This window comes from Nyctibius grandis, chromosome 3 (assembly GCF_013368605.1).
Source record: "Nyctibius grandis isolate bNycGra1 chromosome 3, bNycGra1.pri, whole genome shotgun sequence".
NCBI lineage: Eukaryota > Metazoa > Chordata > Aves > Nyctibiiformes > Nyctibiidae > Nyctibius > Nyctibius grandis.
Genome location: NC_090660.1, coordinates 39,405,997 through 39,423,283, shown reverse-complemented (window position 1 = coordinate 39,423,283; position 17,287 = coordinate 39,405,997). Strand labels below are relative to the sequence as shown.

Sequence of the window (17,287 nt, the reverse complement as noted above, 5' to 3'; positions counted from 1 at the left end):
GCTATCCAGCACGCTTTGCCTCCTTGCTGCCTGCAACCTCCCATCTGCATCACTGGCAAGCTTCAGCTCAAAGAGTCATCATATATACCTAGTTTGGACTGACTTCCACAGGATCTACTGGAGTATAGCCTCTACTTTTCCAGCAGGACTTCACAATTTACAGTTTCCTATACTGAAATTCTCAACTTTTGCTACATCTGCTGTTTAGTCTCCATCATAAGCAGGTGCTTCATTTGCCTAGTGCTGACCATGAGAACAGAAAGGAACAAGCAGTGTTTCAAAGGTGTCCCTGTCCATGGCAGGGGGGTTGGAACTAGATGATCTTTAAGGTCCCTTCCATCCCAAACCATTCTATGATTGATTCTATGATTTGGTAAAACCAACAAACCCTTCATCATCTTAAGCTTGAGAAAACTGGTTAGCCTCACCTTCTCTGCCATCCCAGAAGATGTTACAAAGATACATAGGAGAAAAAAAACTTAAACCAGGAATTTGTGTTGTTTCAAACCGACCCTGATTTCTTAAACTTGGGGATCTCAGAAAATTACTGTCAGAAGACCATGTAATCTGAAAAAATCCCAATCACAAACCTTGACTCCATTATCCTTGGAACACAGTAAGCATTGCTCTGCAGCCTCATACCTCTGATCCTCTCTAGTTACGCCAAATGTGCAAGGATCAGCAGTACATCATGGATCTGCTTGCTTATTATCAAAAACCTCCACTGAACAGCAGTTTGAAAAGAGAACTCTCCTAGATTGGAGATACAAGGCTCTGCAAGCATCCATGTCCTTCATGAGTGCTTCTTCAACCTGTCACTTCACAGAACTAGAATTTCAAGGAGTAGCTATTGCTTACAGAAACGAACAGAAACCCATTCATACCTTTTTGGGAAGGGAGAGGGGGAAAAGAAGAAAGTATTCTTTGGTTATGCTGTGTTTTTAAATGGTTGGCTATAAATACCTCTATCTGGAGTGCCAAACAAATCCCTCAGACTTTCTGGTTTTCTGTCCCAGGATTCAGAAAGGGTTGGGGTCTTCTCCTGCTAATCGGCTACAGCTATTCTCAGTCTGCAACAATATTTTCAAAAAAGCTGCTCTTTTCTGCTGACCTCTGCATTTCTAAAGGAAGCAGGGTCTTTAACTGAAAGTCTCCCAGTGACAAAGGCTAATTTAGTTCATACACAAAACAGGTGTTTCATTCTGCTGGAAATTTGACCAACTGAAGGAACTGTTCTTACATTCAGCTACCAGCAGAATCATCTATTTTGCTTCTTTCGGATTACTCTTCCCCAGCATCTTTTTCCCAGGTTAAATGTAGTTCCATAGTTCTTTCTTGGGACTGTATCCTGGAATCACAGTACTGGGGCAGAGCTCCGACGGACTCAGCAGAGAAGTGAAAGGATACTCCCTTCTCTAATGCAGTTGCCAACTACCAACTCTTTTTTAGGGTCAGGCTGAAAATTTCTTATCAGAATGGACCCTCTCTGAAGTGAAATAGTGACACCTAGGTTCCCCAAGGCCAAGAGTAAATGCTGAGAAAAGTGCTTTGTTTATAGGAGCAGAATTAGACTCTTTAGCATGTGGAGCTTTTCTACCACTGGACCATTTCTGGACACTACTAAGGTTTAGTGCACATGGACTCTCATCCCACCACCACAGGGGCAGGACTTGCTTTACTTTGGGCTGTCAAGCAGCCTACACTTCTGCCTTCTGGCACAACAAGTCACAAACATGAGCTAAGTAAACTTAGAGCACTTGTATGGCATTTACTCCACACATATAAATGTAACCCTGAGAAGTCCATTATTTTTGCTAGTGCGCCTGATCGGTGGCAGGTACCAAGCAGCCTCTGCAGGGAAATGCTGGTTTTCTTTCACCTTTCCTCAAATACCGATGTACAGTGAGACATGCCTTTTCTTACATGGTAACACCATGCTGTAGGTTTATGAGCTTGGATTTAAGTGTAAAGGGTTAGGATATTAAAGCTAATTTACACTTACCGTTTCTTACATAGCAGCCGCCCCCCGGGGGGGTACAAGCACAGGACTGAGAACAAAGTTTCCACCATCCAAGAATAGATACATAAACTGCAAATGGTCAATTAATGGTCACTGGGGAATGCCATCCAAGGGGCTGGACGGAACAAGGTTCTGGACACAAAAATGAAACAAAGAACCCATTTGAAAAAACTCCCATATATGCTGAAAATGCGGAGGATTATAAGGTGTAAAAGATGGTCAAAAAGCCCCCTACAAGAACAGGGAAGAAATTATAGCAGGGAGAGAATGCTCCAGCGTTAACACCAGGTAAGGACACTATTCTGATCAACACCACCTCCTCACTGCCAGCAGGTTCCCCACCCCTTCAGCACAGGAAGAGCACTGCTTTTTGATTCACCTTTTGCTACTGCAGACTCTGCAATCACATAGTAAAAATATAACCCAGTGAGGTGTAAAGTGCTGGGTAAATCAAAATTTTAGGGATCCAGCTGTGCACACATTTTCTGCTCTACCTTTCCCATGTGACAAGGTCAGGGATGCTGCGCTTTGGCAGAGTAAATTTAGATGTAAACTGGTGGATGATGCAGGCATCTCCACCACTAAAGCAGGAGTCAAAGTCTGAGAGCAACTGGACAGACCACACCTGGGCTACGAAGAGATCTGCACCAGAGGGAATGAGTTTGTGTGGAGGTCTCAAAACTTGCAAGTCTTATCTGCATGAACAGAGGCATGTCAACACAGTGTGAGCTTGCACAAAGCAGTAATTCAGTAGGGACTGAACCCACAATGTTGTGGTTTAACCCCAGCTGGCAACTAAGCACAACACAGCTTCTCACTCACTCCCCGCCTCTTCCCCAGTGGGATGGGGGGAGAATTGGGAGGGTAAAAGTGAGAAAGAAACTTGTGGGTTGAGATAAAAACAGTTTAATAACTAAAAAGAAATAATAATAAGAAAATGAAATTTAAGGAAAAGAGAGGAAAAAAAATAACAAACAGTTTAATAACTAAAAAGAAATAATAATAACAAAATGAAATTTAAGGAAAAGAGAGGAAAAAAAATAACAAACAGTTTAATAACTAAAAAGAAATAATAATAAGAAAATGAAATTTAAGGAAAAGAGAGGAAAAAAAATAACAAAGAGAGAGGAAAATAAAATCCAAGAAAGACAAGTGATGCAAATGGAAACAATTGCTCACCACCAACCGGCAGATGCCCAGCCAGTGCCTGAGCAGCAGCTCCCCTGCTAACCTTCCCCCAGCTTTATATGCTGAGTATGACATATGGTATAGAATATCCCTTTGGTCAGTTGGGGTCAGCTGTCCCAGCTGTGTCCCCTCCCAACATCTTGTTCACCCCCAGTCCACTCACTGGTGGGGTGCTGTGAGGAGTGGAAAAGGCCTTGACTCTGTGTAAGGACTGCTCAGCATAACGAAAACATCCCTGTGTTATCAACACTGTTTCCAGTACAAATCCAAAACACAGCCCTGTAATAGATACTGTGAAGAAATTTAACTCCATCCCAGCCAAAACCAGCACACACAAAATGAATTTCCCCTCAAACTCTCTAATACTGAAAGGCAGTGTGAAACAGTGAGGAAGAGTGTGCCCGAGGAAGAGCAAAGCATGATGCACTTTGGCATGGCTGGCTGTCAGCCAAGAGGCTGAGAAAAGGATCAAAGAGTTCGTGGAGGAAATATTGGGACTGAAGGGTGAAAAGCAGCATTGAACAGTGATTAAACAGAATTGAAGAGAAAAGTTCAAAGTTTGACCGGCACAGGGTGTGTCTGATGCAGTGAAGACCATGACTCTGAGAAGGCAAATGTAGAAGGAGAAGGAAGGGCTAAACGAACAAGCAGGGAGAAGCTGAATCAAACAGAAAGGCTGGGGCTGGTGTGAGAACAGAGACATGATGTTCAGGGACCATCACACACAGTGCAAGAGAGACACAGTGGCCTGGGAAAAACAGTTAAAAGGTGGAGAAGGGACCACTGCAATTCTCAAGGAGAGTCCTGATCCAGAGGACTGGGATGGAGAAACATGGGAAGAGCCAGACCCACGTAAGTCTGGTAACTGTAATAATAATAGTGCTAGAAAGGGCTTGTTCCCCCACACCACATACCCTGCTGCAAGGTGAGCTCTGTGACTCAGGAAGCCAGACAGAGAAGCAAATGGCACCTCTAGTTACCAAGACCACTGTAAAGACAACCAAGGCTGAAGATGCAACCCAGCAGAGAGAGAGCAAGTCACTGTCATGGAAGGCTTCATTCCACAGCAGATGAAAGCCATGACAAGTATGGGTGCCCTAAAAAGGGATTACACTGAGTAGCTGGCTAAACTGGAGGGATGTCCTTGATTAACAGCATATGACTGTGTGGATCTAGCTCAAGTAGCAGCCTCAGGGTGAGACTGGGACCAGGATCAGCAACATTGGCTGAAGATCCCCTAGTCAGTGATGGCCCAGATTGATGGATGTGATGGATCATGAAGGGGTCTTACTCTGACAAACTGTACTGGGTCTAGCTGGGACAGAGTTACCCTTCTTCACAGCAGCTTGTATGGTGCTGTGCTTTGGATCTGTGACTAACAGTGTTGACAACACACCAACGTTTTGGCTGTTGCTGACCAGTGCTTGCACAGCATCAAGACTTCCTTTAAACTCACTGGTAAATACCATCTGATCACAGAGACTCACTGATTTTTGAACATTTTTTCCCTCTCTCTTTATTGAACAACATAATTTGTAGTACTTGAGCTCAAGACAGATCATGCTGTGTGCAAAGGACAACTTGAGGACCCCCCTCAAGTTTCTTATGTCATTTCCTCAGCATTGCCACTATTGCCCTAAGTGTTCCTTCTCTACCTTTACATTATGGACGTCCTGGCAAGCTGTCCCACTTCTGATGTTTGATGTTTCTTTCAGCTTTGGAAAGTTATTCATCAAACTATTGTGATTTTGTTTTATCAGTTTTTTTACTCTTCTGTTTGAACACAGCTTCAGATTTTTGAAAGACACCTTTCTTCTTCTTCTTTTCACGACACTTCTCATAACAGTTTCCTTTCAGCCTTTTCAAAGGGAGCTTTAAAAAAAGAGACACATTTGCAATAAGCTTGCATCTTTAAATAGCCATTACTGAAGCTAGACCTATACATAACATCTTATTTCCTTTCACTTCACTGTTGGATTTTAAAAATGGCATTTTATTTTTATCACTGCACTATCACCATCCATTCCCAGGGTAACTCCCTTTCACAGAAGCTGGTCATAAAGCAGGATGTGGATAAGATTAAGTCTGCCTTGAAGGATAAACTTTGTTGAGGAAAACTGTGACTTATTTGTACTGATCTGGGTTCCCAGTACAAGAATGACATGGATATACTGGAGTGAGCCCAGCGAACTCACCACTAAAGGGCCACTAAGATGATTAAGGAGCTGGAACATCTGACTTATGAGGAGATGCTGAGGCAGCTGGGATTGTTTAGCCCCAAGAAGGAAAGGCTCAGTGGGGATTGTATCAAAGTGTATAAATAGCTGATGTAAACAAGATGGATCCAAACTCTTCTCAGTGTTATCCAGTGACAGGACAAGAGGCAGTGGGCACAAATTAAAATACAGAAAATTAAACGTGAAAAACTTTTTACTCTGAGGGTGATCAAACACTGGAGCAGGTTGCCCACAAAGGTTGTGGAGTCTCCATCCTTGGGGATATTCAAAACCTGATTAGACACGGCACTGAGCAACCTGCTTTAAGTGACCCTGCTTTGAGCAGGGGGGTGGACTAGACACCTCCATAGATTTCTTCCAGCCTCAGCTATCCTTGACTCTGTGATTATATTCTTTTCCTTATTCATCCTCGTAAAAAAATAACTTTACTCCTTTTCCATGTCACTTCATTCCCCTACTCCCTCCTGAATTCTCTCTCCCAGCCCAATGGTAGACACACAGAAAATCATGTGGTACCTGTGAAAAGAAACAGGAGGAAAGAGACCCCTTTAGCCTGGCCGCAGCAGGCCTCCTCTCCCCCTCCCCCACGCTGTGGTCATTGCCAGCAAGAAGGCATCAGCAAGAGGCACAGGTAGGGACTTACTGAGGGACTTACTGAGGGCCTTACCAACAGCTGGTACAAAGGGTCAAGAGACCTCTTCAGAAATTCAGCCTGCAGCAACACCTACAACCCAGCCATCTGCGATGAGCACGTCAACCAGCTTTGAGAACATGGATCTGCCACTTCCAGAGCTAGGGCCAAGTAGTTTCAACATTACCTGCAACCAGCATGTTCTTAGCTGTGGGAACGTCCTTCACTACCACCACAACCCAATTGCTTCCTTGTACACTGATCCTGGGGCTGCACCTCCAAAGGAAGACCCACCGATAGAAAGGCATAGACCAATGTCCACCTCTTCAAGGAGACCCTAAACATCAAGATCTCATGGATGGTCCTCCTCACCCTCATGCCCTTGCTTTTTCCAGTGTCAACCCACTGACTGCTGAGGAGGACTCCATTGTGGCAGTCAGGGGTCAGGTTGTCATTTTCAAGATTAATTAACCCCTTTCTCTTCCTCCTCCTCCTCTTCCTCCTCCTCTCTCTTTCTTCATGAATACATTCCTCACAGGAAATGGTGAACCTTGTGTCTGCCACATGCCTAGCTGCATTAGACATCACCATTGGATTCTACCTTTGGAGCAATGAGGGGAGAGGAGAAATACAAGCAAATTAGATCCACCAGAGGTCAGACTAGGTGCAGCTGCTGATTAATCTAGACCCATCTCCAAATTCCCTGCCCTTATGTATGCAGTGGTAGTGCAATATTTCAGTTACAGCATTGCTGAGGTCCCATTAAGCCTTCTGGTGTTATCACTCTCCCCCCTTTGGGAGTGCCACCTGGTGCCTATCATCTGTGCCAAGGAGTAAAGGAGTCTGGCGAGCAGGCAATGCTGAACTGGGAGTGATGTAGGAATGCCTCAACTTGAAGGCCATAAGATGCCAAGGAACTGACTCCTCAGCCATGCTGATGTCAGGAGATGAACTGCTTTGCTCCCTGGAAGAGATTCCTTGTTTTAGAAGGAAAGTAGGCCAGTTCTCAATGAGCAGTGGGATGGTGACTGCTGACCTCACTCTCTAGTCTGTAAAGGCTTCACATGAGGAAGAGAAGGTACACATTGCCCTGTCTCAATGTGGGACTGTCTCAGCAGGCCCACAACTTCTACACCTCTGTCCCTGCCATTGGTGAGAATTACTTGTTGCATGGCACTACCACTACCAGGGACAGGACTGTCCCTGGCCACAGGGCCACTAACGTCTCCCTTCACCTAGTGACACAACTAAAAAATACCACTTCTCCGTGCTGGGAGCTGTTGGATGATTCCTCACAAAGATGAGGTACTCTCTAATCTTTGGGAAGGAGAGAACTCTGTCATGTTCCTGCTGTAGACTCACAGCAATCCAACTAGGAAGCCTAGCTAGAAGACAGTCACCTCACCAACATCCCTGGCGGAGTTCTGACTCCATCTTGCCTGGACCTTTGCTTAAAGGTCCTGGGTTTGTTGAATTTATGCCATGTGGCATGCCACCCTTCTCCATTCTTAATCTTTAACACCTACAGCCCCCTGGGCCAGGAGTGAAGCCTTACCAGCAGACATGTCTTGGAAGTCAGAGCCTCAGAGTCTTGCTGTGACTGCATGTGAGAGATCAGCAGGACAGAGCAGCTGGAGCAGGAGAGTTGGATTTGGAAAGGAATTTGGTGATCCATGCCTTTGCAATGTGTTTTGAGTGACCTGTAAGACTGCCAGGCCCCAAGGCACATATCCCACTGCTTCAGAAGATGGATCATGGCATGCAGCATGTGCCCTTCCTCACCAAGTTATCCCTTTTCCAGTTCCAGCCTACCATGTCATTGCTCATACAGGACTGTCCCATACATTTGATCACCCACTCTGAACCTTTTCTAATTCCAGTACTTCCTTTTTGCAATGCAGAGGCCAGAACTGCACTCAAGGTGTAGGCAAACCATGAATTTATGCAATGGCACAATGATGTCCTCTTTATTCCTTCCCAGTCATCCCTAACATGCAATTTGCTTTTTTGACTGCTTCTGAGCACAATGCCTATTTGTTTCATGTAACCTCAGGTTCTCACTCCTGAGTGGTACTAATCAGCTCAGAACCCAGCATGTTATATATGAAGCTAGGAATGTGTTTCACCTCTATGCCATACTTGATTAGCATCAGCATTAAATTTCATCTGCCATGTAATTGCTCAATCACTCAGTCTTGTAAAGTTCTTCCGCAATTTTCTAGTCTGCTTATGTCCTTGCTGCTTTGAATAACTTAATCCCATCAGCAAATCTTGCCACTTACTGCTTATTTACAGTACTTCTGGGTGAAAGTTACACAGTGCAGACTAATGTGGAACTCTGGTGGGGATCTTCCTCAGCTGAAAGAACTGACCATTTATCCCTACCTATATCTCTTATCTTTTAACAATAATATATCTGTACCAGCACCTTCCATTTTAGTTTTTTTTTCTTTTATTATTGATAACGTTTCCTTGCAAAGGTTCTTGGAAATTCAAGTAGAATATATCAACCAGATCACCATAATTCTCATGTCTTCGCAACCCTTCATAGATATCAAAGAGTTTTCTAAGGCAGGACTCCCTTTTACAGGAGCAATGTTGACTAAGCAACTTGTATTTCTCCCAGCATCTATTAATCTTATCTTCTGTTATTTCTACTAATTTACCTGGAATAAATATCAGGCTTAGAGACCTACAGTTCCCCAGAGCTCCATTGCAATCCCTTTTACAGTCTGGCATCGAGTTTGCTACCATGAAGTCTTCAGATATCAAGAAAAGTTTTGAGCAGGAGGTTACACACTACCAAAAGTGATTTGGCTTCTCCATTCATGAGTTTGATGAGAAACCCAGGACCAGCCAGATGGTTATTTTTAGGGCTTACTCTGTTCATCTCCACCATAACCTCTTCTACAGCTGCTCTTACTTCAGACAGATCCTCTCTGGAGTGCTGATCCTACAAGGGATTCCTTGGAAGGGAATCTTCCTGGTTTCTTTCAGAGGAAATCTACCTTAATAAACCAGTAAGACTCACTTAAAAACTTCTTCAACACCTTCAAAACTTTCTTCAGCACCTTTCTTGACTGTAGTTCACGCCATCCCAAGCATCCTGAAAATACACAGCATGAATTACACACCGAAAAGATGCTACAAAGCTGACTGAAAACAAAAGCCTAAATGCCTGGTCAGAAGCCGCGCCACACGTGCAGCAGCCAGCGCTAGTTCTCCGCCTCACGGACGCCCCAGCCGTGCCGCCGCCCCCCGCCCCAGCCTGGCCCCGCTGCCTCACCCGACGGAGCCGGAGGAGGGATGGAGCGAGGAGCGCCAGAGCTGGACAGCGGCCTCCCGCCCCGCCCCGCCCCGCCCCGCCTCACCTCGGCCACCGCCCCTCCGCGGCCACGTTGGGGCCCGGCGGCGCCGGGGCACAGCAGCCGGGGGACAATTTCGCGAGGGCGTTTTCTTTTTTTTTTTTTTTTTTAATAACACGTTTTTGTTTTTGTTTTTTAAGCAGCAGCTCCCTGTTGCCCGGCGGTGCTGCGGGGCTGAGCCGTAGCGGTGCGGTGCGGTGCGGGAGGGAGGGGAGCGCGGGGCCGCCCCAGGTGCCGGCGTGCTCCCTCTCCACAACATGGCGGGCGCGGAGCCCTTCGCCGCGGTGCTGGCCGCGCTGCGCAGCTGCTACGCCGAGGCCTCCCCACTGGAGACCTTCATCCGGCGGCTGCGGGAGACCGGTGCCGGGGAGGCCGAGGTGCTGCGGGGCGACGACGCCCCCTGCTACCGGACCTTTGTGGGGCAGTGCCTGGTGTGCGTCCCCCGCGGGGCCCGCGCCATCCCCCGGCCCTTCACCTTCCAGCAGGTAGGAGGCAGGGCGCGAGTGATGGCCCGCTCGCACCTGCATCGGGCCCAGGGCGGCCGGACCAGCGCAGCCCTCGCCGAGGAGCCAGCCCTGCTGGGGGCCCGGGCGAAGCCCCCCGGGGCCGCGGCTGGCGGCGCGGGGCTTCCGCGGTGGCTAGCGGGAGCGGTGAGGGCCGCGGACACGGCGCCGTGCTGCGCGCTGGCTGGGTGGCAGGGCGCTTCCTGTCCTCCATGCGTGCGCGGGGGCGGCGGCCCTTCGCCCCTCGTGGCTGCTGCCGGCCGGGCCTCCCCGCCGGGCCTCGGAGCCCCCTCCGGCCTCCGCGGCTGTCGGCTCTAGCCGGCGGGGAGCGGTGGGGGATCATCGCCCCCCTCGTCTTCTAGGGGGTGGGCGAGCAAACTCTTGGAGCCAGCGGGTGGGTGGTAGGTCACACAAAAGGTCGGCGTGGCTGGGGCTCCCTGACTCTCTGCTTGCCCTGGGAGGTAGGAGTGAACACACGAAGTGTGGCTGGGGAGCAACTGGAAACGAAAAAAAACCACTTACCCGCTCTCGGAGGATAGAGAAGAGAGGGGAAAACTACTTGCAGGTCGGTGTTTAAGCAGAAGAAACTTTTCAGAGAGGAAAGACTGCTTTTCTCTTGGAGCTGCTGTGTGCCTGAGCAAAACTGCTACGGTAGGAAACAAACTTTGCAAGCTTGTTGAGCGGGTTTTAGAACTGTGAACTGAGTCGTTTAGTTGAACTTTTCTTTACGTAAAAGGAAATGGAGGCCTCAAGAAAATCAGTGTTAGTTCCCTGGAGGTTAGAGCCTGCATGAGCATGTATCTACGAGCACGTATCTACGGGCAGAGTGACCTGAAGGCCTTGGAGTCCGGGTTGCTGAGGGAGCCGAGGGCAGAAGTGTAGGGTGTTTCCTGGGCATGGAAACTGGGATCAAAAGGGCAGACGTTAAAAAGACTTCCTTAAAGTCATAGGCCCATGTTGCTGCATTTAAACCTCTTGTGGTACACTTGAAAAATCTTTATTTTGGGGTATGGCATTTGTGAATCATTAATATTGCTTTGAAAGGGTTTGATCTAAAGCTGATACCTAGGATGGTGTGTCTTGCATGTCTGTTTATTTGAAGCGTATATTCTGGTTTATGGAAGAGTCGGTGATAAAAGCTAATTTTCTTTTTTCTTTCTTTCTTCAGTTATCTAGTCAAAGTGAAGTCATCACAAGAGTTGTTCAGAGACTGTGTGAAAAAAGAAAGAAGAATGTCCTTGCATATGGATACTCGTTACTGGACGAAAACAGTTCTCATTTCCAAATCATGCCATCTTCAAATATATACAGCTACCTACCCAATACTGTAACAGAAACTATTCGTATCAGCGGCCTCTGGGAAACACTGCTGAGCAGGATAGGGGATGATGTGATGATGTATTTATTGGAACACTGTGCAATCTTTATGCTGGTTCCCCCTAGTAATTGTTACCAAGTTTGTGGGCAACCAGTTTATGAACTTATTTCACATAATGTAGACTCATCCCCAGTGTTTGTTAAACAAAGGTTTTCAAAGCATAAACGTAGTAGCTTGCTTGACTATATGCAAAAAAGGCTTATGTTTCATAGAGAGTACCTTTCAAAGTCGCGTTGGTGGAAATGCAGACATAGACTTGAAGCTAATGTCTCCAGCATGGGAAGTAAAAAAATTAACAAGATACAAAGCTCAGTGTCCACTTTCCAATATTCTGGAAAAGCAGTTTCTAAAGCAAGCAAACAGATCAGAATGGTTACTGAACATCTGGAAAAACAGAGTAGCTCCAGTTTGTATTTGTCAGCTACGGCACCATCTTTAAAAAGGAAGCTTGATGGGGAATTTCAACAACTTGAAATTCCAGCTAAGAGAGCAAAAGTAGAGGAGAAAGTGAGAGAGGAAAAGGCTTGTAATATCACTCCTGATGTAAACCAAAGTAGTTCCAAGAGATACGGAACTGGGTATGTAGCATCACATTCTGTAAGTCTCATTAAAAAAAAGCACATTTCTCAAAGAAGTAACGGTGATGTGTCTGGTCCTTCTTTAGTTCACACATCTCGTGACGGGAAGAAGTTTGTGGCAGGTGAAAGCTCTTTTCTGCGAGGAGTTCAGAGTAACAAACCTTTGAAGTCCAGCGTTGAAATGCAAGCAGAATCCCGTAGGAAAGGAGTAGAGATGCATATGTATAAATCTCAGTTGGATTCTGTACAAATCAAACCCACGGAGGGTATTTCTTCAAAATGCAGAAGGCGGGAAAGTCCCCTAGCTCGTTTGGCAAAGAAGTTACCAAATACGCTCTTGCGTTCTGCAGTATACATTGACAGGAAGTTTCTTCTGTATTCTCGCAGGAGTTTCCGAGAATGTTTTCCTAAATCATTTTTATTGAATCGGTTGCAGGGCTGTCAGGCAGGTGGAAGACGGCTTATAGAAACTATATTCTTAAGCCAAAATCTGTTGGAGCAAAAGCACAACCAAAGTCTGCCACATCACAACTGGAAAAAGAAGAGGTTGCCCAAACGCTACTGGCAAATGAGACATACATTTCAGAAACTGTTAAAGAACCATGGAAAGTGCCCTTATTTAGGTCTCTTGAGAAAAAGTTGCCCTGTCTGGATATCTGAAACCAGTGTGAGAAAAACTGAGCTGCCTTGTCAGGCAGCCTTGCCTGGGGAATCAGAGGTTCACAAGCAAGCAGAACAGTTTGGGAAAGAGCCTACTAAGTGTGTGACAAGCAGCAGATGTGAATCTGGTCACACTGATGTGCCAGATAACTTAGGTGCTTCTCTTGCAAAATCTCTGCATGGGGAGTCGCAGAGTGAGGAGCAAAACTCAGGAGAGGTGTGTGATTCAGCCCTCAGGGAGCTCCTCAAGCAGCACAGCAGCCACTGGCAGGTGTACATCTTTGTGAGGGAGTGCCTGGAGCGGGTCATCCCCACTGAGCTTTGGGGTTCAAACCATAACAAGTGCCGGTTCTTAAAAAATGTGAAAGCGTTCATTTCCATGGGGAAGTTTGCTAAGCTTTCATTGCAGGAATTGATGTGGAAGATGAGAGTGAATGACTGCATGTGGCTTCGTCTAGTCAAAGGTACTTCTTGTATTAAAGGACTAAGTGGTGGGGGTGTCAGATAACTGATGTTCACATTTAAGGTGGGGAGGGTGTTTCCTCTGGGTTCGGAGTTGTTGGGTACCTCAGTAATAACCATAGCTGAGAGAGGGAACCTAGCGGTGTTTGTAAATGAAGAACACTTAAGCCTGTCTTACTAATGTAACTTAAGTTTTCATTGTTTTCATTCATGTGTTTTGTGTTTAATAGGATGACATTTTGATAAACATGAATTCAGAACCTGGGCCTTTCAACAAAACTCCCACCTCTACCCTCCGAATTGCAGTAACTCTGAAAATTAATTGAAAATTATGACCTAAGCACGTAAGAAACAAATGCAGTCTGCCTGTTGGTTACCATAAGCCTTCAGAAAGAACCAAAGGCAAATCAAAACACTTGTGGCATGTGTTCCTCTGCTGTTGGAGTGAATCTTCATCCCACAGCATGGTTCCCACCCCCCCGCCTCACATCAACCCTGTGAGAAAGACATGAGTATGGGACCCATGCAATACAGGGGTTGCCCACCATCTGTCACCTTTCTTGAGCCCTTCTCTAGGAACAAGAGACCCTTCCTGAGCACGGCTTCAGGCTGGGTAGTTGGTGGTGCAGAGGTCACCAGACCAAGTGGTCCCTGGCTGAAAGATGTGAGGGCATCAGGTGATTGCTCCAAATTCTATACGAATCCCTTCTGTTTAGTCCTCTTTTCAGATGATGACAGGTAAATGTTGCTTCCTTGAAGAAGTCTTTCTTCAGACATTATCCTAGGACTTAAATCTAGGCTGAAGCTGTGGTTCTTTGGTTGATTGCTGTAGGATCTAATGCATGTTGTCATTTTTCTGTGCTTCCATTCTCCGTCTATACAATGTGGATTGCACGTCATTAACTGGTATGTTTGCAGTGTTTATTCTTAGCTGGTGATGTACTTGGATCCTACAGTAATGTGAGCTGAAAATGGTATTCCTCTTTAAAAGGTGTGGTAAGGTTGTGAAATTACCACAGGTTCTTTGTAATGTAGGAGGAAAATAAAAAGTCTGATGTTTGAGAACTGATGTCAGAAATAGGGGAGGTTACACTTCCATAAGGAACTGTTAATTCTGGCAAATATATTGATTCTTTATTCAGAAACTATGGATCAAAAACATGGTTTTCAAAATGCTGAGGAGTTAAATATTTTTAAAAAGTTTTATTTAAAATACATGTTTGGTTTGTAGTCATTTGGAATGTCTTAAAAAATGTAATGCCCTCTTATTCTCTGGCCTTATTCTAGGAAAAGCAACACATAGGCTTGATTTTAATTTTCATGAAACTACTCCCTTGTGCTTGAAGTTTAAACATACATTTAATTGCTTTGCTACGCTGTAGGTGGGATTTTTTTTTTTCCTTTAGTAGTAGTAGTGGTTTCTTGTCAGTTCCCTGAATTGTAGTCATCATTTACATCTGTTGTCAAGAACTTAGAAAACATTGATTTAGTTCCAGGACAGCTACTTAACAACATCCTGATTTAATTTGTGTATTACAACTGTGTGTTGCAACTCTTCAGTTAGAGAATTTTCTAACAATCTGGACTTTTTGATTGATGTTACCTGGCTTCTGTTGAAGTGAACACTGTTTTATCTTTTTATGCTAGTCTTTTCTTAGGTTCTGTAAGTGCATGAAAATGTCTCCGCCCTGAAGTGCACAAAAACCAAACAGGGTAGAGAACTGGAAACTTATTTCCATTGTATAAGTTTCAGTTTTAAGCCTCGGCTCTGTTGTGTCAAAATTAAGCTGTTTTTAACACATTTGTGCCATACTCATGATTTGTGCTATGCAGCTAAACTAATATTTCTGTATAATTTCTTTAAATTATCCTGTTGCATTTTGCTCAATTCTACTCTTAAATTTAATTAGAAAAAGTATTATTGGAAGTTGGCAAAAATTCAGTATTGCAGCACAGGGTTTTGTTCCCTACTCACCCGTATTTAGACATCACTACGAATCTGTGTGGCCTTAAATTTGACAGTAGCTAGCAATTTCTGGGTTCATAATTTTTGTGCTATATAAATATTATAAGTGCTGATGGAGTTTGGCTGATTTGTTTTTTTCTTTTTTTTTTGACTGCAGCAATAAGTTTTGTATAGGATGTCTGAAATAAAACCTAACCCTGAAATTAATTTTCATGTAATTGGGAAATCTGAATATCATTCTCGTCCCCAAGTTGGCCCAGTTTAATTCTGTTATTTTTACAGTGTACCTAAGTATTTTCATTCTTTTGCTTATTTTTTTTAAAGTCTTCTATCGTAGTAGACTTATTTCCATTTTACCTTTTCCTTCACAGTAATTTGGCCATTGTGCATTAAAGATCTTGCAAATCAATGCTGGGGGAAGCAAGTAAGCCTTTGGGCTACTAATGGCATGTATTCATATCCTGTATGTCAATTTGTCACTGCTAATTAGCTTCTATGTTTGTACTTCAAGCTTGGGTTGGTCACATTATCTAACGCCAGTGAAAATTTGGAGCGGCATCTGTGCAATTGTTTGTGTTTGCTTTTTTTCTTTCCATTAACCTCAAGCTAAGAAGAGAGTGTTATGTGTGGTTTTTTTGTTTGTTTGTTCTGTTTCTTTACTAATACAAATAGTTCATATTTACTATAACTACCTTTGAATTGTTTATTGAAGGTGATCACTTTGTTCCTGCCTATGAACATTGTTTCCGTGAAGAACTTTTGGCTAAGTTCCTATACTGGCTGATGGATACCTATGTTGTTGAGTTGCTCAGATCATTTTTCTATATCACCGAGACCATGTTCCAGAAAAACATGCTTTTCTACTACCGAAAGTTTATTTGGGGCAAGTTACAGAACATTGGAATTAGGTAACATTAGAAAACTAATCAAACTTTAATGGTATATGTGAAAATCTCATGTTTTATAGTGTAAAGTTGTGATTCTGCTTTCATTTGTTGCCCATTTATCCTCCTTTTATTTGCTTAATTTCCCAAAAGAGAATTCAACCTGTGATTGTAGTATGCACAGATAGTAAATTCAGAAATATTTTGTGTGAGAAAACTGATTCAAATTTAGAATTCTTTGGTAGGAGAAGAGAAACCTTTGCAATAATAAAATCCATTATGAAGAGGATTTTGTTTTGACAAGTTAATTTTTTACACCTTTTAACAATGAGTAAACCATAGTGACAGAATCCCGAAGTAACCTTGGGAAAGTTAATTTTAAAAGTACTCAAGTTGCTTCAACTACTTTAATTAAAAAAAAAACAAAACAAAAAAAACCCAAAAAAACCACAAAAAACCCACCAAACCTCAGTTTGTAATACTCTATTTGTAAATTCAGACAGTAGCCTTGTGGTTTCTTTTTTTTTTTTTTTTGAAGGTTAAGGGACTTAAAAGCTGTTGCTTCTTTTTTACTGTGGCTGTGGAATTCCATACTGCTTTTTTGGTCTCAAAAATGCATGCATGTATTTAAGTTAGGGCATTATTTAAGATTAAATTTTAAGCAATTAAGTGCAGAAATAGGAAAAATCTGAAGCCAATTTTAATGACCAGTATTGTGCACACATCTCTATAGTTCACATCTTTTAGGTTTTCATTATAAATTGTTGGTGTCTGAGAGAGCTTTGGAACTGTGCAAAATGACCATACTTTGTCTTGTGTTTTAATGACCATTTTATATGGTGACCCTTTTGCTTTCACAGTGGTCTGTTGGTCGATGATGTCATATGTGTCATTTTTCTCCTCCTGCCCTGCTGCTTCCTGATGTCAGCGTTGGTATCTCCAGTGCAGCTCTTCTGCATATGTGTTTGCACTTAATGGGGCCTCGATCTTGTTTGCAGTTGTAGCACAGAATATGCAATTTAAATAGTAGCAGGAGAATATAATTTTCAGTCCCACGTATTCTGCTTGTCTTGTCTTCAAACTAACAGCCTTAGTGTTGCAATTAGTGTTTTATGTAGTTTTAATGTACTTCAAAGGCTACTTTTTGGCATGAAGTATCGTGAAGTACTACCTTCTGCATATTAGATATAATGCTGGTTTTAGTGGGGTATGTAGAGGGTAGATTTAGATTACATCTTAGAAAGAAATTCTTTCCTGTGAGGATGGTGAGACACTGGCACAGGTTGCTCAGAGAAGTTGTGGATGCCCCCTCCCTGGCAGTGTTTAAGGTCAGGCTGGAACAGGCTTTAAGCAACCTGGTCTAGTGGAAAGGTGTCTCTGCCCATGGAAAGGAGGTTGGAATTAGATGATCTTTA

General features: G+C 44.0%; 1 protein-coding gene across 1 annotated transcript in view; it reads left to right on the top strand.

Annotated features, from left to right (window-relative positions):
• The first annotated feature begins 9,698 nt into the window (after window positions 1–9,698).
• TERT (telomerase reverse transcriptase) overlaps window positions 9,699–17,287 on the top strand; it is a 34,268-nt gene continuing 26,679 nt past the window's right edge. Inside the window, exons 1-3 of the mRNA XM_068396043.1 lie at window positions 9,699–9,926; window positions 11,113–13,024; window positions 15,701–15,896. Of these exons, the coding sequence (XP_068252144.1) occupies window positions 9,699–9,926; window positions 11,113–13,024; window positions 15,701–15,896 (2,336 nt within the window). The remainder of the gene's footprint in view (window positions 9,927–11,112; window positions 13,025–15,700; window positions 15,897–17,287) is intronic.